Source organism: Rhea pennata, chromosome 7 (assembly GCF_028389875.1).
Source record: "Rhea pennata isolate bPtePen1 chromosome 7, bPtePen1.pri, whole genome shotgun sequence".
In the NCBI taxonomy this organism is placed as follows: domain Eukaryota; kingdom Metazoa; phylum Chordata; class Aves; order Rheiformes; family Rheidae; genus Rhea; species Rhea pennata.
Window position 1 is genome coordinate 35,290,032 of NC_084669.1, and position 27,504 is coordinate 35,317,535.

The window sequence follows — 27,504 nt, forward strand, 5'->3', positions numbered from 1 at the left end:
TAATGATGATACTGTGGCACAGTTTGAAGAGAGGTTGTGAATTCAATCACTTCCTTTAATTCTTAATTAGAATATACCAGTGGCAGTAAAGTATTTAAATGTGTTTCAGCAATGAAACACACAATGCCACATTTAACAGTAAGCAGAATTCTCAGTTGTCTATTTTTCCCAATTTTTTCCTCAACAATGGCAATAACAGCATTTACCAGCACTATTGCAAATCACATACACTTGAGCTAGAAATTTTTGACCGCAGAGACAAAGTTCATAGCCCACTTTGCAAGAATTCTGTATTTACCATACATTTCATCGAGACTTACCAAATCCAGTTCCTTAGTATTTTGTTTTGTACCTGGGTGCTAGGTCCAATTCAAATAACTCATACCTTTCAATTGCTTATTAGACTCTCAGAAGCCTGTTTATTTCTCACAGAGAAGGACCCTTTCTGTGGGTAATTAGTGTTAGAAATTTAAAGACTGTATGACTGCACAAGATAAACCATGTGTTTGCCAATTATTGTCAAAGTAATTGATACCCATATAAGATAGGACAGGAATTAAGTGGTCTACCAAAATATGAAAGAGCAGTTCTGTTGCACATGGTTCACAGGTTTGTACTTATCCTCATAATAATTGAGAAAGGAAAACAGGAGAAATTTTAGAGATCAGTAACTATTTAGCTCAAGCTATGAATTCTTTGCTTCTGTCACTCTCAGACATTGAAGAGTAGTCAGTTTGCCAAAGTTTAAGTCCAATGTCCATGACAACTGCTGTGATGGACAGCAGTTGATTCAATTTGTCTCATTCTAGAAGTCTATTATTCAACATCTTACTGGTTTTAGCTAAATATAATGCAATGCTGATGGATAAACTGCAACCAAATGACATAATTTAAGAAGGTTCGTTTCATATTCATATTAGATGTTACTGCTCTTTGGAGTAACAATGACACTTCCTCAGAAAATTAGTTTTTTTCTTTTTGTGATACAGCACCAAATGGAAAGTTTTTGGCTGGTCTTTAAATGCAACTTGGTATAAAATTACAGAATACCTCTCCATATTTCCAGGAACTAAGCATAAATATCTGTAAATGAATATAATAATGGTTATATTGGCTCTGATCAAAGTTACACCTAGGCCTGATAACCTGTCTGCAACAGCAGCTGAAAGATGATGCCCAAAGGAGAGCTGAAGAATAAGGCAAGCACACAGCAATACTTCTCCCCAGATGCTCCCATGGTCCACAATAATTTGTAGCTTAGGGACTTACTGAGCCAGAGGCAGTGTCTTAATAGTCCATTTTTTTTAACTCTGTCTAGTTCTCTTTGATGCCAAGTAAAGTTTTAGCACTCAAGTCCTGCAAGTAAATTTACTTCGACAAGAAATGCTGCCTCTTCTCTTTGTTCTAGTAGAAATGAATGATAGGGTATTTTAATAATAACAATTCTCACTTCCATTTTTGGCACACAAATATGACTATCATGTCAGTAGTAATGACAGACTGATGACTTTCAGGTAATTTGAGCAATATTCATCCCACCATCTGAAGCACAGATATAATCTAAAATTCCATAGATTTAATTATCAGATTTTCCCAGGGAATTTCTTAAAAATCAAGGTTCAGCTCACCAGAAACCAACACATTTTTCAGTTTTCTTAAGTCTATCGCAATGGTAAATAAAAAATAATACTGTTTCTCAATAAGTATTGCCACACACTTTCATCATAGAAATAACATATATTCCTTTAAAGGACTTACAAGACTAAAATACTGCCAGATACATGAACCTTTTATTCTATATAGGCTTGACGGTGTGATCCATATTTAAAGCAGATGCTTACTAAATTCCTAAAAAAATTTTCTAATGTTGAAGTGAATAGTGCTATTATAAAGCAACAAGGCCAAAGTCTATTTTCCTGCTCTTCCTAACTATAGAAGCTGATTAATTTTAATTGTAAAGTTTCAGCATAAATCAACACGAACATCAGAGTTTATGATTAATGTTATTTTAATGAACACCTAAGGAATTAACATTTTGCCACTAGAACCTTGCTGAGAATTTTTATGTAAGCTAAAGTGCAGTGTGTACAACTGTGAAAATCCCACATGGCATGGAGCTTATATTCCACTTCATCAATATCAATTTTGTATGTAAATAAATCATTCTTAAAACTGTCTCTTCAGATGGTTAACTACAACAGAGCACCTGCTGCGTGGCAGCAAATGAGCCTGCAATATGGAATTCATTCAATTCACCCAGTCCTGTTACATTAAAGACCTAATATACTCATAATAGCGGACACTTCAGTTTGTCACCAGTAAAGATACGACACGTGTAACAGTAATAATTTACAAGTGAGCATTAACTAATGTTACATTAGTATGGAATTTCTTTGGATCAACATAACAGCCTCAATGAGGTCAAATGGCTTAAACAGAATGCAAGTTATTGTCGTGAACAGCAAAGGAGTTAAAAATGACCAGTCATATAACTTTTTTCAAGTTTTCGCATAAAAGACCTTCCACTTTGTATTCCATAAGAAATAGACTTCTAGGGTGGATGCAATTCAGCAACAGCTCAATCTGGTCTAATCATGAAATGATAGCACTAATGAAACATATTTCAAAGTCAAATATATATATATTTGTATATACTATATATCTTTATTTTATGTATAGATTTTATACATAAAAATACAGATTTATATATAAATATATATAAAATATAGATATATAGTATATACAATTCAAATACATGTTTGTATATACTATACATCTATATAAAATAAATATCTATAGATATCTATATATTTTATATTATATATAAATATATATATTATTTTATAATATCTATATTTTATATAGATATATGGTATATAAAAATATTCTATATATATATATATACATATACACACACACAGTATATACAAATATACTGTATATATTTGTATAAACTAATTCTGTCCTCCTTAAAAAACAAAAACTCTTCAACTAGGGTTGTGAATAATCATTAATAATAAATAATGTGCCCCTTCAGCACCGTATATTTCAATAATTTCACTACTTTTATATAAGTGTGTCATAAATGAGGCTGGGAAAGCCATTAACTGAACCATTCATATTGAATATATTTTTTCATTTGTTCTTTCAACAGAAATAACGAACTGATTAATTTTTCCAGCAATGACGACACACCTCCCTTATACATTATGCTGTTGGTAACTTGATTTGTTACTTTTGTAGAACCTATAAACTAGACTTCATTATCCTAACTAGACTTTATTATCCAAAAGCTTATTCACATTTTTAGGAAAGGTAAAAATACAGCTATTAATGGTATATTTAACAGAAACTAAATTTAAATATGCAAATAAGATTCAGGAAGACAATTTTTTTCCCCGTCTACTGTTTTAATATTACCTGGACAGTTCGAATTTCTTCTCGTTACACGTCTGCAATTTGCCTCTCTCTCGAAGTTCTCACTGTCACAGTTGAGAATGCCAGAAAGAAAAACTATTCAGGCTAGTTATTGGAGGGAAGAAAAGCAACCCTAGTAGTAAATGCCTTTCAGCTATCCATTTTCAGAGCTGAAAAAGTTTGCTACCTACTGAGTACATTACAGCTTGTCTGATTCAAGCAGTTTTTACCTCACCACTGGATCTTTCAAATATAAACTCATAAGTATGCTGTAACATGCTAATAAAGATCAAGTTTTTTCTTTCTATCACTATGCAAGGTGCTCTTCCTGTATTTCTTTGCACCCTAAAGCCTTGAATACATACGAATAATAGATCTCAGTATACACTGTTCTACATCCACTTTCATCATGTGATGACAACACAAATTTAAAAAATGAGATTGAAAGGGGTAAATAAGATATCCTTTACATCTTAAAACAAAATCAACCTGTTTATGATAGATGCTTCTTCAAACATTTACAGTCTTTCAGGAGGGTCAAATCTGTATCCATGCGTAAGCATTCTTGCATTAGAATATTTTCCCTTATGCCTGACCTAACTCTCCCTAACAAAAATTTAAGCCCATTATTAATTCTTACACCCACCCTGGCACCATAAAACAAGTTACACTTCTCTTCACACTGTCTTTTAAATATTTACTTACCCTTTTCCATTCATTCATTTTTAAATTGAACACAATTTTTACTTGTAGCTGTTACAGAACTATGCCTGCATCATTGTACCAATATGCCATGGCCCCCTTACAAATATCACAGAGGTTACTCCTAAATGAAAGTCTCATGATGTTTTAATAGAGGAAAATAAGATATTTTTGCAAAATTAATAATGTGCTTAGATAAGAATGGAGTTAGTGAAGCTGAGTGGGAGTAACTATTATTGATTTAATTGCTTCCATTTTTAAAGAGGCTATAATTCATGGGAACTTGTGAGAGTCCCATTGACTCTCTGGCTAAAATACAGCAATTTCTATGCTGCTTTTTTCCCTGAAACTTTCTCCCGCTTCTTTATTTCTGTTATTTAGTCTCTAAGAGAAGCTTTCCCCCCCCCTTTTTTTTTAAGAAAATGAGACGTTTCAGAGGAAAAGATTTAAATATTAAAAATTCAAGGAGGCAATTTCTTTGAATTGCAACTTTAAAAATTAAAAAATTTCAAAAGTTTCAAAAATTCCCTGGACATGATATTGAACTGGATCTGCAAACAGCTCCCTGAACTGTTGACCCACTGCATCCTCAAGAAGTTCACAGATGATGCATAACTGGGAGGATTGGCTGATATAGCAGAGGGCTGCACTGCCATTCAGAGGGGCCTTGACAGGCTGGAGACAGATGGAAAGGAGCCTCGTGAAGATCGACAAAGGCAAGCACGGAGTCCTGTACCTGGGGAGGAGTAACGTCATGCCCCAATACAGGCTGGGGGATGACCTACTTGAAAGCAGCTCTGCCGAGTAGGAGCTGGGGTTCCTGGTGGGCAACAAGTTGACCCATGAGGCAGCAATGTGCCCTTGCAGCAAAGCAGGCCAACAGCCTCCTGGGCTGCATCAGTTTGAGGCCAAGAGAGATATACAGTCTAGTCCTCATCAGAAATTTCAGCTGTAAAAAAACATTGACAAAAGAAGAGGACAGAAAATCGGATGAATTCACAAACTTTTGACATAACTTTTTTTCTTTTACTATTTCGCTCGGCTTAAACAGAGTAGGTCAAACCTGAAGTTCTTCTGTACTCTTACACAGTACAGAAGCAATTAAATTCTTCTGGTTTGCAGGAATTCTTCCTGCTTGCAACATGAATGCCAATGAAAGCAGAAAATAATAGCCAAATTGCACCAAGGAAGTGTGAAAACATCAAAAGAATCACATGATTTCACCTAAGAATAAACACAACTGTATTTTAACACATACGTGAAGTGTATTTCTTGAACAAGGAGTTTATACAACACTGCAATAAATATGGGATTTTCTATATGCAGCACACAATAGCACTGACCACAGTCTTGGAAAAGCTCTACAGAACCAAGGGGGAATTCCTCCATCTTTTCCTTAAAGAGTCTCAAAACATAGCTTTAGTGATTCAGGCTTTGAACCACTAAATCTATGTTTTATTGCAACACAATCCTGAAGAGTAAAAACTCTGTTCTGCTGGATAAAAGAAACAAGAAATCCACATGTTAGTCAGCCAGTTCCTCTGCTGCTCTTCATGCACCCTCTCCTTCAAGCTTGCTCTGAGGCTAAGAATTTTCAGTGGTTTTTCGAGACGCAAACCCATACCCCTCAGATCACCAGGAACACTCTTCTCTTTCTCTTAAGTCTCCTCCAGAGATAGCCAAGCCCTAGCTTTGGAAACTCCAGAAGTTCCTCCCAGCTGAGCACACTCTGCTGTTCCCAAAGGAAGCGCAACCTCCTTTCCTCATGGAAAGCTCCACCTAAAGGAGGAACCACCAAGGCAGCAAGCTGCCTTCCCTCACCTCCAAGACAGAACAGAACATAGAGTAACGATCAGCAAACAATCAAAGAGAAAAATGATACTATCAATCACACCATCCTGGAATAACAAAGTCACCATTTTTATAATAGTTCATAGATCAAAAATGTCAGAATAACATTTTTGTACTTTTATGAACTTCAGGCTATTTTCTAACTTGCCTTATGTATTACTTCAGCAAAAGCTAACAAGGTATTGAACGAGAATTCGTTAGCAGCTGGTCAAGTGTAAACAGTCCATCAATCATTTTTATTCCCTTAGTGTCAGCAATTTTAATTTCAACTCTGGAAAAACTTTGAAATATATCACATAAAATAGTGATATTTGATGGTATGTTTTTAGATCCTCAGGCTTATTGGAAAAAGGTCAGTTCAACACATAATGAAGCTATTCTTCATCTATAACCGCCAAACCTAATTATAAAAATATAATGAAGCTTCTTCAACTAGAGCAGATGAAAGAACTACAATCTATTCTAGAAGAAATTCATCGATGTGTCGCATAAAGCTCCAGTAGAAGTTTTGGAAGAATCACAAAGCTGTCTAATAGCTTATATTTACATGACTTCTACCCTGTATTAAGCAAATATATATTCTGTGTTTTCTTATATTCCGGTCTATGAAATAGCATCATTTACTAAAAAGGGACTTTTCAACTGACAACAGGAGTTTTATTTGCAGCATTCAAACCACGATGCCTTGCTCCAATTTTCATGGTGTTGTTTTTACAGAGATGCTTTCACAATCAGCTTTTCTACAAGAAGTTTTGCTGCCATTTAGCAGAAGTTCATGGAGAGGGCAATTAATTACACAAAATGTCATCACCACCCTCACAGTGGTACCTTCACAAATCTCCTGCTCATTTGGCAGATCAAATCTCAAAGCAGCATGGTGTGACAGGTCCCTGTGCCAGCAGGAGCCTTGGGACCAAAGAGCACCAAGTTTCGCTTTCCCACACTTGTAGCAGAAGTGCTCTCAGTCTCTAAAGCTGTGTTTATTATGGCTTATTTTTTACAAGAAAAGAAAGATTTCTAAACTGGAACAAGGTGAGTCTCTGAGAAGGAAAGCTCAGCTATGCCAAGTGACTCAGATTTTATAAAAAGGCATGAAAATAGTTACCTCCCTCTCCTCTGCATCTTTACAAAATGGGTAACACACTCCCTCCTTGCTTCCTACTCCAACACATACAGCAGCCTCCTGGCTTGCAGCAAGCTCGCAGAGCCTTCTCTAGAGCGTTAGGGAAGCTTCCTCCCTCCCAGTTTCATGTCAGCCACGGCTGGAGGCCCACTCCCTGCAGGCACACCAGCCGGCAGCAGCTTCTCGTCACCCAGCTGCAGCCAGGGCAGCTCTGCACTCCAAGCACCTCCCTCACCCCTGCACACCTCACAGGTAGCAGCAGCCACCATGGACTTGCAGAGCTACCTCAAATCCAAAGTGCAGCTACTAGAAAGAGAAAAACAGGTGGATCAATGCACTGTCTTGCTATTTTAACATACAGAATACACCAGGGACAAAAACATTAAATAGCACAACCACCCATCACATGCAGTCTGTCAAGCTGGCGGTTTCTCTGCCTAAACTACTAGCAGAGTTTCATTTGCCTGATGAAACTTTAGGTAAATAATTCCTCAGATCAGAGACAAAAGAAAGCAAAATGATACTTTCTTTTACACAAAACCACTGGGAACAAGCATACTGGAATTTCTTAAATCATTAAATTATTACTCAAACAATAAATATTAAACAAGAATTGATAAATCTTAAATGTTAATACGTCTAATATTGATGCTATTAAATTATTGTGTATTTATGTCATATAACCAAATTCTAGAAAGACTTTTGTTGGTAGTCTTTACAGCACATATCAACTTTTTTCAGTTAAAATATTAATATAAGAGAACAGCTCATGTATTACATTACACAAGTGCGGTTTGGTTGCTAAAATTTTAATCTTGTACAAGAAAATCCCCATTTTCTATTTCTTGTACTTAAGTTCCAGTTTATGAACAGATTATAGAATGTGAAGTTGTTAGTTGGAGTCTAGAAAAGTAAATTTAGATAAATCTTTCTAATGTAGTTATAAATTCGGCAGGGTAAAAAAAGTGTTATTGATAAGATAAGCTGAATCAAGCACCTCATGAGGAACAAGACTCCTAGCACATATACATCTATTATTAATAAAATTCTTCTATACATCCACCCTTCCCCAGATATTGAATGAAATTTAACAGGTAAAAATGTACAAAGGACAGATTATTATGTCTAGATATTGTAACAGTCTAAAAAGCCCTGCCAAATTTTACCACTGCACATTCTACCCCAACCTGAGGAAAAAAAAAAAACAATTTGTAGTAAAAAAATGCACACTGAAGACTCAGAATATCACTCTAATAAAAATGTAAGTGGAGAATCACAGAACTGTGGGGCTAGAAGGGCCCTCATAGTCACTTTTTCCATCCTGACTACTCTGCAGTAGCACCAAACACCCCTAGAGCAGCCAACAGATTTTTATCTAACCAGTCTGACTGTCTGTGACAGTGTCAACAAGCAAATCTCCAGAGTCTCCCAAGGCAAACTGTTCCAGTGTATACCCATTTCTGTGGTCGATTATTTTAACTTAACATTGAACAAATTTCCACTTTTGCAAATTAAGTTTGTCTTACTTTTAGCAGATATTCAGCAGATAACACCATGCACTTTAAAAATCCTTGCGTATATTTGAAAATCTTATCATGTTCCTCTTCTGTTTCATCTTTTCCTCCATGCACAGGACTGTGTCCAGGCGGGTTTTGAGTATCTCCAGAAAAAGAGACCCCACAGCCTCTCTGGGCAACCTATGCCAGTGCTCTGTCACCCTCACAGGAAAGAAGTTTTTCCTCATATTCAGACAGAGCTTCCTGTATTTCAGTTTGTGCCTGCTGCCTCTTATCCTGTTGCTGGGCACCACTGAGAAGAGCCTTGCCCCATCCTCTTCACACTCTCTCTTACGGTATTGGTAGACATCGATAAGATCCCCTCTCAGTCTCCTCTTCTCTAGGCTCAGCTCTTGCAGCCCTTCCCCATATGAGAGATGCTCCAGTTCCCTAATCATCTTTGTAGCCCAATGCTGGACTCTCTCCAGTAGCTCCATGTCTCTCTTGCACTGGGGAGCCTAGAACTGGACACAGTGTTCCAGAAGTGGCTTCACCAGGGCTGGGGGGTGGGGAAGGGGAAAGAGAGATCACCGACCTCAACCCACTGGCAACACTGTTCCTAATGCACCCCAGGTCATCATTGGCCTTCTTAGTCACATGGGCACATTGCTACCTCACGGTCAACTTGTACACCAGGACTCCCGGGCCCTTCTCCGCAGAACTTCCAATGCTCAGAATTTCACCCTCTCTTTAATTATTAAAATCCATTAGTTACCTTTCTCTTTCACTGGAGCAAAAAGCTCTTCGATGCCACACAAAAAGTTGGACATAGTGTGTCTTGTTGCATTATTTCTACAACAGAATGTTTGTACTACTTGGACAGAGGAGCAAACAGCCATCCTGACCTAGCAACTACATACAAAATACTTAACCTGGCCAAGAGTCAGCCTTACGGAACGGAGGGGAAGGTAAGACGTTCATAGACAGGAGATGACAATGGCTTTCTGCTAATCCCACAGGCCCACTACAGCATAACGTCGTCCTGTGCATGAAGCTAGATTCCACAACAATCCAAACTCCTCCACACTTAATTCCTTCTGCAGCTGATGATTCATCCCCACTCCCAGCCAAGGGGAATACCAAGGACAGGATCATATTGCAGCTGTTCACAAGCAATGCATGACTTAGGATTTACAGGTTGGCCTATAGATCTGTATCATAGCTATATGCAGGCTCTGTACTATAATAACAAACAAGAATAAAATAAAACTTCTTCTCTGAACCAGATGTCAAAACAAAATCTAAATGAATTACTCCTCCTAGTTCTTCTTCAGCCTCCTTATTTTAATTAAGTTGCAGTAACTCTTTGGGCTGTTAGTAGTATTGCACTGGAGCTGTTCACTGTTCGTATCTAAATAAATACCAGGCAAATAATTTGCATGTATGACCTTCTGCCAAATGGCATTTTTTCTCCAGACACGGAAAAGCTAAGCTTTTTGTCAATATTTATGAATATAAATTAACCCAAATTGCATCACACATTTTATCTCTATCAGTCTTAAGAGTAGAATTGCTCCCTCCCTATGTTGCAGATGACAACTCCTGTTAACAAGACTCGTGTTTTTCTGTTTGTTCAAGGGAATGTCATCTGCGTCCTTTTCTAACTTCAGCCCTTCATCAGTTGGCCAGGTGTGTCACACCCACCATGTGACTATAGTGATGCTTTGAGGACATCAATCATGTAACTTTGGGTATATGACACTGAAATTCTAGCTGTATTATACAGTAGAGACCTTCAGAAGCTTCCATAAAGACCCCACAGCCACGCTCAGAAAAAACGTTAAGCTAAACACTGATGTTAACAGGAGAAGACCAGTACAGGTCCACTATAGGAGGAATGGAGGAGAAACATGAAAGATAATGGTGTGTAAAAAACTCTTACTTTAAAACTTTAACTCTTTCATTAGTCCTGCCTAGCAATCCTGTACCATGTGTAACACCCAGGGTCATGCAGAGCTGCAAAGGTAGCCCCAAGCCCTAACTGATGACAGAGGTGAGACCTCCTTGTTGAGACCATCTTTTTGCTCCTCTATGACAATCAGCTGCTCAGCAAAGCAAGGCCAACCCATCGGGGTAGTATTCTGCTTCCAGTAGAAACCACTAGCAGGCTCAAACTCATCTTCAGAAAACAGAGCAGCAAAGCAAACATGTCTCTCTAAAAGTAGAGGTTATTCCTGTGCTCCATTGTTTATCAGCTCACAACAGCAGCCAACTCTCCTTTACCTGAAAACAGCAGCTTCACCTGTTTGACTCACCAATACTGTAAATTTACCAGGATAAAGATTTCACAATAATATCATCAGGAATTATAAATATTTCTAGAATTTTGTTTAAGCAAACCGGTTTTGGAGGGAGGAGTAAGAGCTTTAATTAGATTGGCTATTATAGTGGAAAAAAGAAAGACAGCTCTTAGGACTACAACCACTTCAGTGGTTCCTGTTGTTTCTTAGATTATCATGGCTATAACAACATCATTTCTAAGAAAATAGTATGAGGCCTCTGAAGGGAAATGTTAAAAAAAATCTTTTTCTAGTTTACCCCAAAGAAATAAAGGCAATATTGAAAAATGTCACTCCTTATACATGATTTTTCAGAGCAGATGGGCTTGCCAATAATTTCACAACATGCTGCTGTTGGAGTCTTTTAGGTACTTCTTCAATTTAACCAATGCACAGATAAGAGATATTATCTGTTGCAAAGGATATAAAACATACAGTTAATGACAAAGTGTGTGACAATTACTATCTGCAACAGTGTAAAACATCATTCCATTTTAGACAGGTGGGTTATGAGGAATCATTAATCATACTAAGAGAAGTGATTCTGTAAATTCCTGAACTTCTGTGGCACTCAGACTATCTTATAGAAAACAAGAAGCAGTGACTTAAGAAGTCTAGTGCCAGATATCAGTTGTTAGTTTTGCCAGTTTATTAACTTTAAAGAAGTAAACAATGACAACATATTACTAATTATATTCCATAAACCTCTAATATTTCCATTAATATCTAGCATTTCTGTTTAAAGGGCAGTCTATAAAATATTACCTGGGTGCCCTCCTCAAAGTTTGATTCCATTCAATACAATCAATCACAGAGACAGTTTCTTGCTGCAATTCTACCAAGAAATGTTTTTGTATGTGCTGTATTTCATGTTTTCTTTCTTACAAATAGCAGTCATCACTTGATCACTTGAATCATAATAAAGACCCTAATCCAAACAAAATACACTGGAAACATGGATTTTGAAGGATTTTCTTTTTAGTTTTCTGGCAGAAATGCCACATACAACCTTTTCTTCTGACTGATCTTCATACTTGATTTGCATTACATAACAAATATTCTTCAACACTTTTTTTTTCTATTGTCCTCTGTGCCAGATACTGCCAGTTTAAATAGGAAATGACCACCTCTGAAAGGTCAGTGTTTACTGATTATCCTAATACCAGGTTTCGACACACTGATTTTCTGCCAATGTCAACATAGCTAAGTACAGCAGAGACTCATATATCACTCTATGCTAACTTGCTAACTATCATGTTGCTGTTGGATACTGCCAGCATATAGCTCATAGCCAATGCATGTTACAGTGTATTTCTGGAAAACCCATTGTTTTCCCAACTTGGCTAATTCCAGTGCATTTCACTGTGAAATCCTGCTATACTGTGTGCACAGGTGAACACAAGAGGTGGCTGACAGAATCCAGAAAAATTGTTAGGCCTCCCCCCCCCCCCCCCCCCCCCAATTAGAAGGGAAAAGTTTTCCAATAACTTGAAATCCAATAAATAAATTCTGTTTCCCAGCCAATTGTAGCAAGGCTCAAAAACATCATCATAAATTTGCCTCCTTAAAAATGGCTAATGACCAGCTGGCATATAGCATTTCATAATTTCTTTATCTAGTCATTATTTGGTTTCATTTAGCTCATGTCCTACTGGAACTCTGCTAAGTTTTCATCTATTTCTCTTCCTTACTATTCTAACTAGAAATAAGAGGCCAAAAATGGGAGACCAACATCAATACCAAATCAAAACATTTTCTGTTTGTATGCCTCTGCTCTCTCAGGTATACATTGTTCATTCGTGCATGAACACTGTGAAGAAAATGGAACAAAACCTACTGCCTTTTCTTGCTATATTAAGAGTATTAATCAAGTTTCCAGAGAAATTTACCTTGGGCTCCAGTTTAGCTTTTCATTAACTCCTTCCAGGAACGTATATCACCTTTATACTTCTTAATTTCTCTTATTTACATGGATTTCAAACAGATCATTAGCCTTCTTTTCTCTTGCAAAGACCTCATATTAAGTATACTGGTTACATAAAAATAAGAGGGGGCTTTCCTTTGGTAGCTATTTCTATTTACACAACTAAGAATTCTTAATATATTTTTAATAGCAATAATCTGTGATTATCTTTTCCATTAAATAGCAATATATCTGAGTATAGATTCTAGTTTGGTAGCTGGATCCTCCTTTCATTCCATTTTTGTATAAATTTCCCTTAATTATTATTACAGGAAAGAAGAGTTTAAAAAGTTTTGAATTATCTAAAATAGCAAAGATTTTCCAGTAAACAAGGTAGTTGCAATAATTTACTTCATTTATTGTATTCTACTAAGCATTGGAGCTGTCTAATTTGATACACTTTTTTCCACTTCATGGATAAAGAAAATGTGCCAGTTGGCACCATAGGCTTAGAAAACAATCACAACTAGTTCTTGAAAATTAAAAGCCAATCATCCAATCATGAGAGGACTTTTTTTTTTTTTTTTTTTTTTTTTACTTAATAAGATGAAAATTCATTTTTTAAACTTCATATTGTCCAATTAAGTTTTGAATGTCTCCAAGGATGGGCACTCCACAACCCCTCTGGGCAACCTCCCCAGTGTTCAGCCACCCTCCAAGTAAACAAGTGCTTTCTTAGGTCCACGTGGAATCGCCTGTGTTTCAGTTTGGGCCCGATGCCTCTCATCCTGTCGCTGGGAAGCACTGAGGAGAGTCTGGCCCCGTCTTCTGTACGCCTTCCCTGCAGATCTTTATATGCATTGATGCGTCCCCCCGGGAGCTTTCTCTCCTCCTGGCTAAAGACTTCCTCCTCAGCCTCTCCTCATAGGAGAGATGCTCCAGTAGTCCCTTAACCATCTCTGTGGCCCTTTGCTGGACTTGCATTGGCGTGTCTGCATCCCTCCTGTGCTGGTGAGCCCAGCGCTGCAGTCAGTACAAATGCATGCTGAAACACTGGACCTGGCATACTAACATTTAGAATAATAACAGAAATGGTATACTAATATTCAGAAAAACGATCATTTTTTACCATCCTCAAGAAAATAGGAAACTGGTCTAGAAAAGCCTCACATAATGACAATAGTTTTGTATAATCTGTGAAATAATATTGTAAACTAAACAGCCAGCTAGATGTTTAGTAAACAAATCCTTGTAATATTTATTTGTAAGGCTTATTTATTACCACAGTCAAGGATTTATTTAATCTTGGGAAGAGAGAAAATGCCACTTCATTGAAGGTTTCTTAAAAAAAAAAAAAATTAGTCTTCAGCAACCTAGTATATTTCCAGTGCTGTCAGGTATACTAAATACAAATTACTGACTACCGTTCTGAATCATCCTCTGGAGATCCCTGAGTTGCTCATCACCCTATATTACTTTAATTCAAGCCTTAAGTAAGAATTCGATTAATCCTGAAATAGCTTGCCTCAGAACCATTAAATGAAAAACAGGGCTTAAGAATAGAAGAGCTTTCATTATCTTCCTCTAGTTCACGTGCATAGATCCCTGTTTTCTGCAAATTCTATAACACCATAAATAATAGTCAGGTAAATTTAGCTGCAGCTTATTTTTCACTATGAATCTATTTGGGGAATTCACTATACTACTTTTGCCTTTCAAACACGACAGAGATCTTTTTTCTGAACATTTCATAACCAATTTCCCTTTAAAACTAAACGGTGAATGAAAGTAACATTAGAAAAATGATTTTAACAGCCGAAATACTGCATATAAAACATAAGAACACCTACCATAGGAGTGTTCAAAGTCAATTAAATTAAGTACTCAGCCAATATCAACAACAGATACGCTTTCCTGTATAAATGCCAGCATAATATGCCATATGGGCATACCAATTTTACTGGAGTAGATCTTTTTTTCTGAAGACATAATACTCAATAGTCATTAAAAACACCCTAGGTAGAAAAATCGGAATGACACTTTCCACCCACACATCACACATTCAAATTTATATAGCTTAAGTTTTGCTGTGTCTGATTTCCAAGCTTCTCTAGAGCAGTACTTGTTTGAAGAATTTTGAATATGAAGAGGACTGTAAAGTACAAACATTCAAATCCATTCCTCTTACAAAATGAAACGTGAACACAAGCACTGTTGTTAGATGTTCGTATATGAAATACAAAAAAAGGGGGGATTTTATGAGGTCAGTTAATTCACCCTCCTGCCCCAAGGGATAATTAACTAAACAGAAACAAATCACAGCAGATATTGAGCTACTTTGAGAAAATTTCTTCTTAAAATCTTTAAGAACAATCTCCCTTGTTAATCTAGTCTAACATGAGATATGGTAATGATATATGATCTGTGGACTGGGTAACTGGCAAGACCACCTTTCACAACATTTGGAATGTACAGCACCACAGCAGCTTGGTACAAAAAAGGAAATAGTAGCTGGGAGATACTGAGAGGAGAAAGATTTAAGATTTAGAGTAACTAGAAAAATGCATTCATGAAGGAAAGTATACATTACAAATAAATTTTCAGCATATTATGAAAAAATGCTTGTATTAGACTGCTCATTACAGCTTCTTCCAAAATATAAACACAGACAGTCCCAAATGAATGAAACTAAAAATGGTAAATGCTATGTTTCATTAAATTGTGCATATTCTGTGAAGCCTGTGAAGAGGTTGATGTGTTTGTTCAGAACCTTTTTAAGGCAGGACAGCAGGAAAATACAGGCTGGCTGCTTCTAGTACTATATACACAAGAATAACGAAATTATGCAAAAAACAGCTGGACGTATATTCTACTATGCATCAGTCTGCATCACTTTATTCTGGGCCACAAGACTCCACAACATCTAAGAATCTTTAAAATCCTCCCTGATAAGTTTGCGGAAGAAAGAGTTAAGGGAAAGGGAAGAGGGTGGGCCAAATCATGGACCTCTCCTGCTTCAATTAACATGAAAAAAGCCCTGGTATCAATTCTGATAGTTGTGAAATGGAATTGTATCTAATGCTATAGTGCCAGTGTTGATTTGCTGAATCCAAATAACCTATTTATTCATATTTATAACCTATTTATATTTTCAACCTTAATGATTCTGACAGGCAAAGGGATCTAGAATAAGGCTGTAAGCCCATGTAAGAGGAGCAGAATAGGGGAACCCTTACAGGAATGGAGAAAGTAAGCTTTACCATAAAGAATTAGAACAGATTTAAAAAAAAGACTGGAGTATTTTTGTAAGTTTGCTTATTATTTGATTCATGTAAACCATAGTAAGAGAGTCCATTTTGTCTCCTAATATTGCACGTACAGAATTAAAATCTTTTCAAATTCAAAATATTAAATATTATTAATTGCCTTTTCTGCACCTATAACACATGGATAAATAAGGGAAAATACTCCCAAGAGATGCAAATATCTAACAGAGAGAGCTGGGCAATTGTTTAAATCAAAAGCATGAAGCATTCCCTTCTTAAGCTGAACAAAATATTTTCTTCAATCTGAAATAAGTCTTTGGGGGGACTTTCTGCGATTTGAAGAACTGCCAAAATGTTCCCTGTGAGCACTGAAATGAAAAATCCACTGCTCAGAGCAAGAATGTGTAGCTTAAGTGAGAGATGAACTGCACCACTATGATTATAAACCAAAGTGTCTTGTCTTCTCTCTACCCAGGAAAGTGGTAAAAACTTCTGCAGAAAACCATAAAGCACAGGTCCGATGAAGTCTGAGGCATCTATATGTCCCCTCATTTTGAAAGAGTAAGAACAATAATAAAATACTGCACAAAATGTTACCAATCACTAGCAGTCTCTACGCAGAGACAGTTATGTCAGATGTGCTGTTGTAGAGTATTTAATGCGGGGGTAAAGCAAGTCATTTGCACTGCGAATTCATAAGTCAAGACAACCAGGCCCAGAGCCATGCCATTAATTAAAATAAATTCATTAATTAAATTAAAAAAATTCCTAGTTTTGCATTCATTTTCTGATTTTGAACTTCCAGTACTCAGTTCCAGTAAGTGAAAAACAGTTACAATTTGAAATCCAGACAGATTCCACTGGATCCCCACTCAAGCAAGAATCACCAACAGCATGTTACACAGGATCACATCCAGTAGGGTTTTGAATACCTCCAGAGAAGGAGACTCCACAATCTCTCTGGGCAGCTTGTTCCAGTACTCCATCACTCTAACAGTAAAGAAGTTCTTCCTTATATTCAGGTGGAACTTCTTATGTTTCAGTTTTTTTGAAAGACAGAAGTCTTTCAAATACCCAACAAATATCAATGAAATCACAACTTATCAGGAATGGTGTAAAGTATGCCATCCAAGCATCCAAGTATAGCTAATACATATATCTCCAACTAACATCCAGAATAAGATGATAAACTAATACAGCTACAAAATCATGAAACATTATTTCAAAAATAAGGAAACTTTAGCTAAAGAAAGCAGTTATCATACCATCAGTACATCCCAGCTTTCTTTACCAACCTCTTTTGAGCCCTGTCTGAATGATCTAGCTAGAGATTTCTATTCAAACCCACAGGTGGGTGAGGAATAATTATTCAGACATACCATCCCTATTTAATGAAGGCAGAGCTGTGCCTGTCATCCTAATTGCTGCTCACAATGGCCCACTTAAACCCACACCCATTCACAATTCTATTATCTCTGTTGATCACCTGGGTAAGTGCATATCTGTGTTGTGACTGGGAGTAAAAGCATACAGAAAAAAACTCAAGAAAAAACAGTCAGTATTGCTGCATTCCAATGTATTCAATAACTTTTCATTTTAAAGGATGAACAGAGACAAGAGAATAATTTTCACATTAGGAGAATGTAAGTACTTAGTACTAGAACAAAGTGATTGCTCCTATGGATACATTCCTATCCACACACTGTAGTATGATTCTGCCATCGACAAACTATCCAAATTCACAATAGTAATTTCTGTTATTTGATGTCCTGAAATGTAAATATACCCTTTAACAGTACGTATCTATCTGTACAATTCAAAGAATATAGCAATAATACACAAATAACCCAGAAATACCAAAAGAAAGATTGCTGCTTCTCAAAATTATAAACATATATATATTTGCCTTACTTTGTGATTTACTACTTGTCTAAACTACTTTGTAAGTAGAAAAACTTTAGCTTCTCGGAGACAGAATGGGTTTTTATTAGTATAAAAAACATTTTTTTAAATTTCTATTGCATCACCTCATTGTGATACAGGCTCTGTGAAAAGCAGCCACTTATATAAAAGGCAGTAACTGTTGAAAAGATGCTTTTTCCTGGCTTTCAGAGAAAATTCTCAAGTTTTATCATTGACATCAAAGCTCTTAATTTCACTTGATGTCTTTGAGGCTTATTTAGAGACTTAGAATAATTGAGAAATAAAAACAAAATAAGTCTGAGAACAACAAAAGCTATATCCCTTATACTGTTTCAGATAGTTAGGGCTAAATCGTAAGTTCCTGTACATTTGTTTAAGCACTGAGGGCTAATTTCAGAAAACAGACTTTGATGACAAAGAAGACACTGGAGTCCTTGGGAACAACCCTGTTAAAACTGAAAACTGCTTCCAAGATTGTAAAATTTATTGGCCAAGAAAGCAAGCAAGGAGTCCACTCTGCTGAGCTACCTCTGTGTTTTGTCATAAAGACTCAACAGAGTTTCTCAACAGAGAAAATACATACTCAGATTTCCCATGCTGAGCACTGCTACATTTAAGTACTCTTGTGGATTTGGGCCATACTTAGTAAGTAGTCTGGCTGCTGAGAAGCTGTTTACTGGTGTCCTCTGGGAGGTCCCTGTACACATTCTGGCAACAAGCACACACATGCCTTGGCTCCTAGAACCAGACACTTGCCATTAAAATAACCATTGAGGAAACACGCTAGATCCTGCCTTCTTTCTCTTGCCTACTGTGAAGCATGCAAGACAGTCTGTCACCATTTAAATTCTTTTTTCAATTCCTTCAGGTATAAATATAAAGTATTAGAAGAGAGGGGTCAGAAAGAGAGAGTTTAGGGACAAAGCTGGACGTTCAGAAACCTGTAAAATATACACGGCAAAGAGGAGAGCAATAGCACTAAAGTGCTTGCACTCACTGTGAAACCTGGCTGACAGGGCTATATTCTTGTCCATTATTGAATAACGACCCATCAAGCAAGAGTCTAGATTGACCCTGGTAGAACTTCACCAACACAAAGTCAATCAGATAAATTTCTGAGTACTTATGAATAGACATAGGGAGCCCAAAATGGAGTACATGAGAGCAAAAAATGACAGCTACATATCTAGAAAACAATCTTCCAAGTAACTGCATATTACAATTCACAAGAATGACTGAGAAGAATTAAAATGACATTTAAGTCTTTTGTATTTCTTCCTTTCCACTTTCTTCTTCCTTGTCTTTACCATCTTGTACAAACATCTTCCCTTTTTGCCTTATTTAAGTAGCTGCTTCCTGACTCTCTCAAGTTTACATATTCAATTGGACAATGTATTCTTCACTTCCCCTTAATCTGCATTATGTAACCCTAGAAGCATGGCATTTCTGAAATAGAAAAGACAATCACAATTTTGTTCCAAGGTCCAAGGATTTAAGACCACGTGACTTAAGAGTCATGCAGTAGAACTTCTGCAAGACACAGAATTCCACTGAAGGGTTCTTGCAAAAAACCAATCTTTTGGTTTGATAAGAGTCTTTTGGGATGATAAGGATATACACAGATTACCTTACTCCCCACCCCTCATTTTCTTAAGGAATAAGACAATACTACCTCATCAGAACAGCCTTGGAGTAGGTAAGCAGTATGACTTACAAAACGGAAAAGAATTTAGGGTCCCCAAAATAGAAACAAATAGCTGTACAAACAATTATCCTCTCAATGTGGAAGATGAATCACCTCGACGTAGCTTTAGATAAGAACAGCGTGCCTACGGAAAACACTTACAGAGAAAAGGCATGATATTAACAGTATGTACCCCTATTAATAGTAACTGCCAGACATAGAAAGTGTAAAATCAGTTATTCAAATTTAAAAGTAACTTTTAAAAAGCAATGAAATTATATTCTTTTTCAAAAATTCATCAGTGAACAACATATTGAAGCACCCTTGCAGCAAAGCAGGCCAACAGCCTCCTGGGCCGCATTGGGACGAGCGTGACCAGCAGGTCGAGGGAGGGGATCCTACCCCTCCGCTCGGCCCTGGGGAGGCCTCCCTTGCAGCGCTGACTGCAGCGCTAGGCTCCCCAGCACAGGAGGGATGCAGACACGTCGATGCAAGTCCAGCAAAGGGCCACAGAGATGATTAAGGGACTGGAGCATCTCTCCTATGAGGAGAGGCCGAGCAGGAAGTCTTTAGACTCTCCTCAGTGCTTCCCAGCGACAGGATGAGAGGCATCAGGCCCAAACTGAAACACAGGCGATTCCACGTGAACCTAAGAAAGCACTTGTTTACTTGGAGGGTGGTTGAACACTGGGGAGGTTGCCCAGAGGGGTTGTGGCGTGCCCATCCTTGGAGACACTCGAGACCCAGCTCAAGACATGGTCCTGGACAACCTGCTCTAGCTGGCCCTGCTTTGAACAAGGAGGGTCAGACCAGATTACCATCAGAGGTCCCTTCCAACCCCAACTATATCCTGTAAAGTGGCTTATTAGCATACCAGACAGTTAAATTTCTGGATTTATTAAACATTTCTGACTTATAATTTAATAAGACAAGTGTTAACTTTCTGCTCCTAGGCAGATCAAATCTATTGTTATGAACATGCTATTTTAAAAGGAGACAGACAGATTACTTATATTTTAAACAATCACTATTTAAGTTGTTGCATACTGTAAGAACAAAGAACAATTTAGAACTCTGCTCCTCAAATTCTAAGAGGGAACTGGGAAGTTAAATGATGAAGAAACTCTTGTTACTAGCATTTGAAGGATCACTGTGTCTGTTCCATACTGATGACAATTCAGAATAGGCATAAAATAACCTAAACATTTGTACATCCTTTCTGCGATTCAGCATGTTCTACAGACTAGAAGAGATGATACAAATATCCCTCATTCTAGAGGTCTGTAGCTAGCTTTCACTTAGGTTAATGTAGAAAAGTGCTCCTTTTGGCCTTTTAAAAAGTATGTTGAAAAATACAGGTCAGTCATAAGTGATCACAAAACTAATCACGCCTAATTATGTCTATTCAATATGTATCTATATTACAGTAGGCTTCGATACAGATATTAAAAAAATAAGAAAAAAAATATGGTTACCTACGTTATTCATGTACTCAGAAAGCAGATCTTGAAGAGCTTGGCGGATAGCATTGCACTCGGCAATGATGCGTTCTCGATGAAAGTCACGTGTGCAGGAAGAATCTGCTAGCAAAGCAGCTCCACTAATAATTGCTTCCAAACGTTTCTCTAGTGATGGCCTTATTTTCTCTTCATTCACTACAAGAGGATCCAGGATAATTAAATTCTGGAAAATATTAGGAGAGTGGATAAGAAAAGTCAGCTCAATGAAGTGTCTGCTTCAGCTATTACGTGCACGAACCACAGTGATGTTATGCTTCCCAGACTTTCAGCCATCCCCTTCTGCTTGACATATCCAAAATACTGCTGATCACAGCAGATTCTGTTTTCCCCAGTGAGGCTAGTAGTGCTTGGGTCATTTGCAGACAAAGCCAAATGTGACCTGTTCCAATCCAAAAACCATATTATCAAATCCTACTGACCTCAGCTCAGCCCTAAGGTGGCAATAGAGCTTCCAACTGGAGCAGGTTTGCACCTAAGTGGCTTACAGAACATCATAGATGAGAAATGTTATGTTGGATTAGATGAATGGTCCAATTCTGCTGATTTTTAGTCTAATATAATCACTCTGTGGCAGAAATTCACTGCTGCTACTTTTAAAAGGCTGAATAGGCAAAGTGCAAAATAGTAGTTTTTGTTCAACAGTTTTGAAAGGTTACAGCTTTCTTTCTTTTCACCAGCTAGGATAAAGCAAAGCAGCCAACTCATTTGGTATGATAAAATGATCTACTTTTTGTGACAAGAAACAAATCTAAAAAATTGGAAAAGGAGAGGCGATGTTTTGATACAATGGAAAAGTAAGTAAATTCATGCTCCAGCCTGGATAGCCTTTTTTAATCAAACTGAACTTCTGAAGCTGTGTCATTATGGTCCAGATCACCAAGCCTAAATTCCATGTAAGTCTATTTGCCTACTATATCCATTTGATGGTTCTAGGCTTTCAGAAGAAAAATTAAACAAGAAAATTATGGCATATATCCTTAAGTGGAATTTATATTTCAATTTATAATCAGTATGATAATTTCAGGTACTGTCTAGCTTATAAAATTCCAAGAGCAGAGAAAGTGTTCTATTACAAAATTATAAGATAAATAGCCAGAAAAGGTGACTGCAGTAAACTTGAAATTCTGTTGTTTTTTCTAATAAGAAATTCCAATGCATTATGTATGATTTAGAGAAAGGAAGTCTCTATTATAGGTTCAATCCTCCCACCTTTTCCAAAAAATACAAGAATTACTTTGAAATACCAGGAAAATTCTCCAGCAAAACTACAGAAAAAAAGTCAGACTTCATAATCCAAATATTTCCAAAGAAAGTATTTTAATACAGAAATCTGACAGTGGCTGTTCTTTCTGCATTACATTGCAGTTCAAATGGTAGCTCACATTCCCAACTTGCAGGAAAAGTGTAACTTTCTAAATATTCCTCCTCCATTACCCTTGTGTTGCCCTGAAGTACTCCATCTCATTTAAAAGCACTCAAGGTATTTAAGTACTCTCAACATTTCAGCCCCACACTTACTGCCTATTAATACACAGAAAATTATTTGAGAATGAACCTTCTTACTTAACCTCAGTATGTCCTTCTCTAAACTAAAATTCTCTAAGTTTTTAAAGTGGCTTATGTTCTGCTTTGTACCTGGAACTGGGACAACACAAACTCCCATCCTCAAACTGGAAAGATACTACTGAGCTTTTTTGTCTGTCTGTACACACATCCTGCACTGAATTTTTGGTCTTTCATATCACAGCAGAGCACCACAAAAAAAACAGGCCAGTGATACTATTATTGCAATTGTCTATTCTGAGAGACTACAAAAAGTCTAAAATTAGGTTTATGGACTTGTTACAGCAAGTGATAGGATGTATCTAGCTGTAAAATAGCTTATGAGTCTATGTCAGTTCTTGATGTGTATCTGAAAGATGCAACCTTAGATATGCTAAAACATCAACTACGTATTTTCAAGTTCCTGGATTTTCTCAAGACAATGTCCACCTATCCAAACTGGAAGGGAATTTACGTGCAAATGTGATGGAAAGAGCTTTAACATTCTGGAGATGAAAAAACAAGGCTATGTTTGTATCCATAAGAGTAATATATTAATCCTACCTATTAATTATTTCCTAATTGAAAGATGTTAAAAATATACAGATCATAGAAACATCAAGTTCACGTGCAACTTTGGAATCAGTGCCAAACTGGAAGGGGGCCATGACTATACCACCACCTGCCCACTAGCAAGGTTAGAGTAAAGGAAGAAGGCATTTCACTGCTTCACCCTCTTTTATAGAAGTTCAGAATTTGGAGCCCGTCAAGAACCTCACAGCAGTTACAAAAAGCTGACTTTTTTCCTTTCAAAGGACAGTGAGAGGAAAAGCTGAAAATTTGCCAGGACCTGGCTGCTCCTGCTGAGAAGAGGGATATCCAAGAAAGAGAAAGAGGGCTTGGACAGAAGGAAGATGGTTTGCTCTCCTACTCAGAAACTGCTCCATATATGCTAGTCTCTGGCTGGCAATAGATCAGCCAGCCTGGCTCACCCAGGCAACAGCATAGGACACTGTTTTGCTTTTGCAGGCAACCTCCTAATCTACCAATGCCTAGAGCCAGGCCTGATAGGAGTGGTGATCCAGCTCTTAGCAGTGTCATCAGAAGCCTCCTACTTTAATTAAAATATTAAAACTCCTCTATCTCTTCTATAGCTTATATCTCTTATATAGCTATAATAGCTATTGCCACAAAAAGGAAGGAAATGTATCTGAAGACACATTTTGGGAAGGGTGAAGGTAGTAGGATAGCACTTGTTCACAGGGATGACTTGGAGACACATTAAGAGCATTATTATAGGACATCTGTATTTTAATTCATAATTTCCTTTCTTTGTTGAGTTCCCTTAGGGAAGTGAGATTAAGGCTGAATGCAAAGGAAAACTGCACCCAATTTGTCTAGAGGCAAGGTAAGTTACAACATGCCCTATACAATATGCACTGCAGGAAGTCTGGGAAATGCAGTACAAGGGATTGCAAATGCATGGTAAGAAGTGCCATTATGGACTCTGAAAGGGTGTGGAAATTAACTGCTTCCAGCTGTCACCACTCTAGGTAGGAATGCATAACTTGAAAAGTAGCATCCAAATAGTTCTCAGTACTAGGAACAGTGCTTTCCTGCATAATACCTTTAACCAATGCATTATCTGAATTTTCCTTACTTTAGCTATATCAAAAGCCACAGTAGAATTAAAAAGGAAAAAGTTTTAACTTTGATAGCCAGCATATTAATACAGATTTGGAAAAGTCTGTATTTACACTTCTTTTACAGATAATTAACTTATATTCAGCAGATAATTTCAAACCAATCTTATACATGAAAGACTCATCCCTGACAATCTCCTAGGAACAACAAGGGTAGGCATTCCAACGTAGCCAGTTTCCAGAGGTCTGGACATTCCCTTCTGATGTGGGAGACAGGTTTATTTGTATTAGAAATTTGAAATTCAGTCCTCCTCATTCACATTACCATCTTGAATATCCAATTGCCCTGTAGTATCTCACTCCTGTCTGTTGGTGCTCCAATGAATAATAACTAAGTGGCACAGCTCCAACTTCACTGTCAACCTACTGTATCTGACATAAGCACCTCAGCACTGGACTGTACACACAATGTCCATCATGATATAAATGCACTGGCCAAGTAAAATATTTAAGTGTTACTGCAGAAAGAAGCCGATTCATCATGGAAGACTGAGATGTGTCTGATGACTACAGTCAGCCAGTCATATAGTTAGCATGATGACTGCTTTCAGGTCTTAGAAGAAACAGATGGAAAAACGTCTTCTAGGAGACAGTATGAAGTCTATGCAAAGATGGACCAACAGCATTGTCATACTCAAGCAAAAAAAGCTACTACAGTTCAACAGTAAATCAAACAAATTCTAGGCAATAATACCCAGGAAAATATGATTTAAGATTATACTTGCAGATAATTCTTCAAGCAATTTAATCAAGTATGTGCGACCAGTATACCAAAGCAGAAAAGATGATTCAACTCCAGCCAACGAACATACACTAGATATGCAACAAGCAATTTTGCTTTAAGAGCAAAAGCCTAAATAAATGCTCCAAAACCTGTAGACGCAGAGAGACTAAGCACCATCAGAAGAGGTGCTCCTCCGGCTGGGAACCTCAGAACGTTTGAATGAGTGCAGACAGCAGTCAGCTACTTGAGTTTTTATATAAAAATGAGAGCTTAAACAGAATGGTTAGACCTGTGTTTTTTCCCTCATTAGTCCTCTGAACTTTGAAAAAGAGGAAGCATGGGTATACAGAAACATGGTTATATTTCCTAACATTTGGGGCTGATTTACAGTATTTTGATGTCTGGTGAGTAACTGCTCTGCTAGATGGCCATAGTCATCAAAGAACCATGTATTAGATGAGCGAGCTGACAGAGGAGTTTGGCATGAACTGTACCTTTTGTGAGAGCTCTCTTTACATTCATAAGCTGAAAAACCACTGAAATGTACTAGATAACCCACACCCATGTGCCCTTTTAACAGCTCTTAACAAGTAATTAAGCTTTTAACATTAAAATTCTGTGTTTAATTATGAACGACATGGTAGTTAAACAGACCTATGAGAGGAATTCTTGAGAAATCTACTGATATAAGTTAACTTCTCTAATTTTTCTGGTGGTTTCCTCACCTGTGAATCTATGATTACTTTCACACTGCCAGCACTGGCAAAGCAGGAATGACATTGCAAAACATCTAGATACTAAATTGTTGGGTAAGCTTCTTGATACATTTCCACACTATAAACATTTAATGAGATTTGCTCCCAACAGACTATTTACTACATCAGTTTATTTCATGGCACTGTATTTGCAAGAACAAGATAGAGCAAAGGTTATTTCGGGTCCTATAGCCAGTACAACTTTCTATAAATAAAGTACAACCATTTAATTCATAAAATCATTTTTAAAAGTTAAACGCTCTATAAATTGTCCTTTATCTAAGTCATACAGCCTCAGTTCCTACTTGTGTTACTCAAGTAAAAATGAATTTAAAATTCAATAAACAAATAACATTTTACAACAGCCAGACTCATATGTTTCTGACTAAAAATAAATTCAATCCAAAGGAGAAATTTCCCTTTCATAATTATCACAATTCTTAGATTTGAAAACAATAGTAAAATTAATGACATCAGAAAAATGATTTACTAAAATGGCATGGCTGTCATACAGACAGAGTGATTTCCCTCTGGTCAGCATAAATGACCACTTCACTAAATTCTGTAAGAAAAAAAAATATTTTTTTTTAAGAAAAAAAAGGTAAACAACAGCTCTAATTTAAGTTGGATTATTTGTCATTCAGAGTTCCACTGTAACAAAAGACATATTATACATAAAACCTGAGGTTTTTTCTATCAAATAATGATTATTGACTAGCAACTGTAATTTTAAAACCCAATGGAAGCAGTAATGAAGGATGAAATACAGACTTGTAACCTGTTCCTTTGGGAAAAAGTATCAGCGATTCAACTTTGGACATGATTGAGATGTCTGTTTTGATTAATAAACTGCCACTACAGGAGTAGTGCCATATATGAATTTCAGTGCATTTCTTCCATGCTTCATTGAAAATTTTAGGCAAAATCTTTTATCATCAATCATAACCCCAATTTACCTGAAAGTGTGTCAATAATATTGGAGTTCCAAGGCTGGCATCCGATAGCTCTGTGTTTTTACAACTAAAAAGACCCATATTTGCAAATGTATTTAGAAATGTTTATTCCCCTTGTTGATCTGGGCATGCACCACTTACAGTAGATGAGGAACACTGTCTGCAACCTCACCCTCCAAGCTGGCTCTTACCACTGTCAATCAGCAGGACGTAATTACATAATGTTCCCAATGACAAATTTTGGAGTAAAGAATTTTATCTTGCATCAAACTAGTTGAAATATAGTCAGGGCAGCAGTGATTATCATCATCTGATAATTGTTCTTGTCATTTTTAAACTGAACTCATGAGTTCTGCCCAGATATTCAAGGATTTTTTCTCTGTCTTCGCCTTTAGTGATACATTTGGAACTAATTCTTGCCTGCTGTTCAAAACAAGCCAAACACTGAACAGATGTGAAGACTTAATTTCAAACTGTGTTGAAGGAAGTGATCCCTCTCAGTGAAATAGTTTACAGTGACACAATTATCACTAAGACGAAGCAAAGCTTCAGTTTCTAATGTCTTTAATCTGTCAATTACAGCAATAGTTAAAATTAAAAAAA

General features: G+C 37.0%; 1 protein-coding gene across 4 annotated transcripts in view; it reads right to left on the reverse strand.

Moving 5' to 3' along the window:
* Positions 1-27,504, reverse strand: part of CTNNA3 (catenin alpha 3) — a 456,698-nt gene that overhangs the window by 334,937 nt on the left and 94,257 nt on the right. For all 4 annotated transcript variants that reach the window (XR_009959014.1, XM_062580676.1, XM_062580675.1 and 1 more), the window contains exon 7: positions 21,184-21,387. Coding sequence is in view for 3 of the 4 variants with exons in the window: in XM_062580676.1 (XP_062436660.1) it covers positions 21,184-21,387 (204 nt within the window). In the remaining variant the exon portion in view is untranslated. The remainder of the gene's footprint in view (positions 1-21,183; positions 21,388-27,504) is intronic.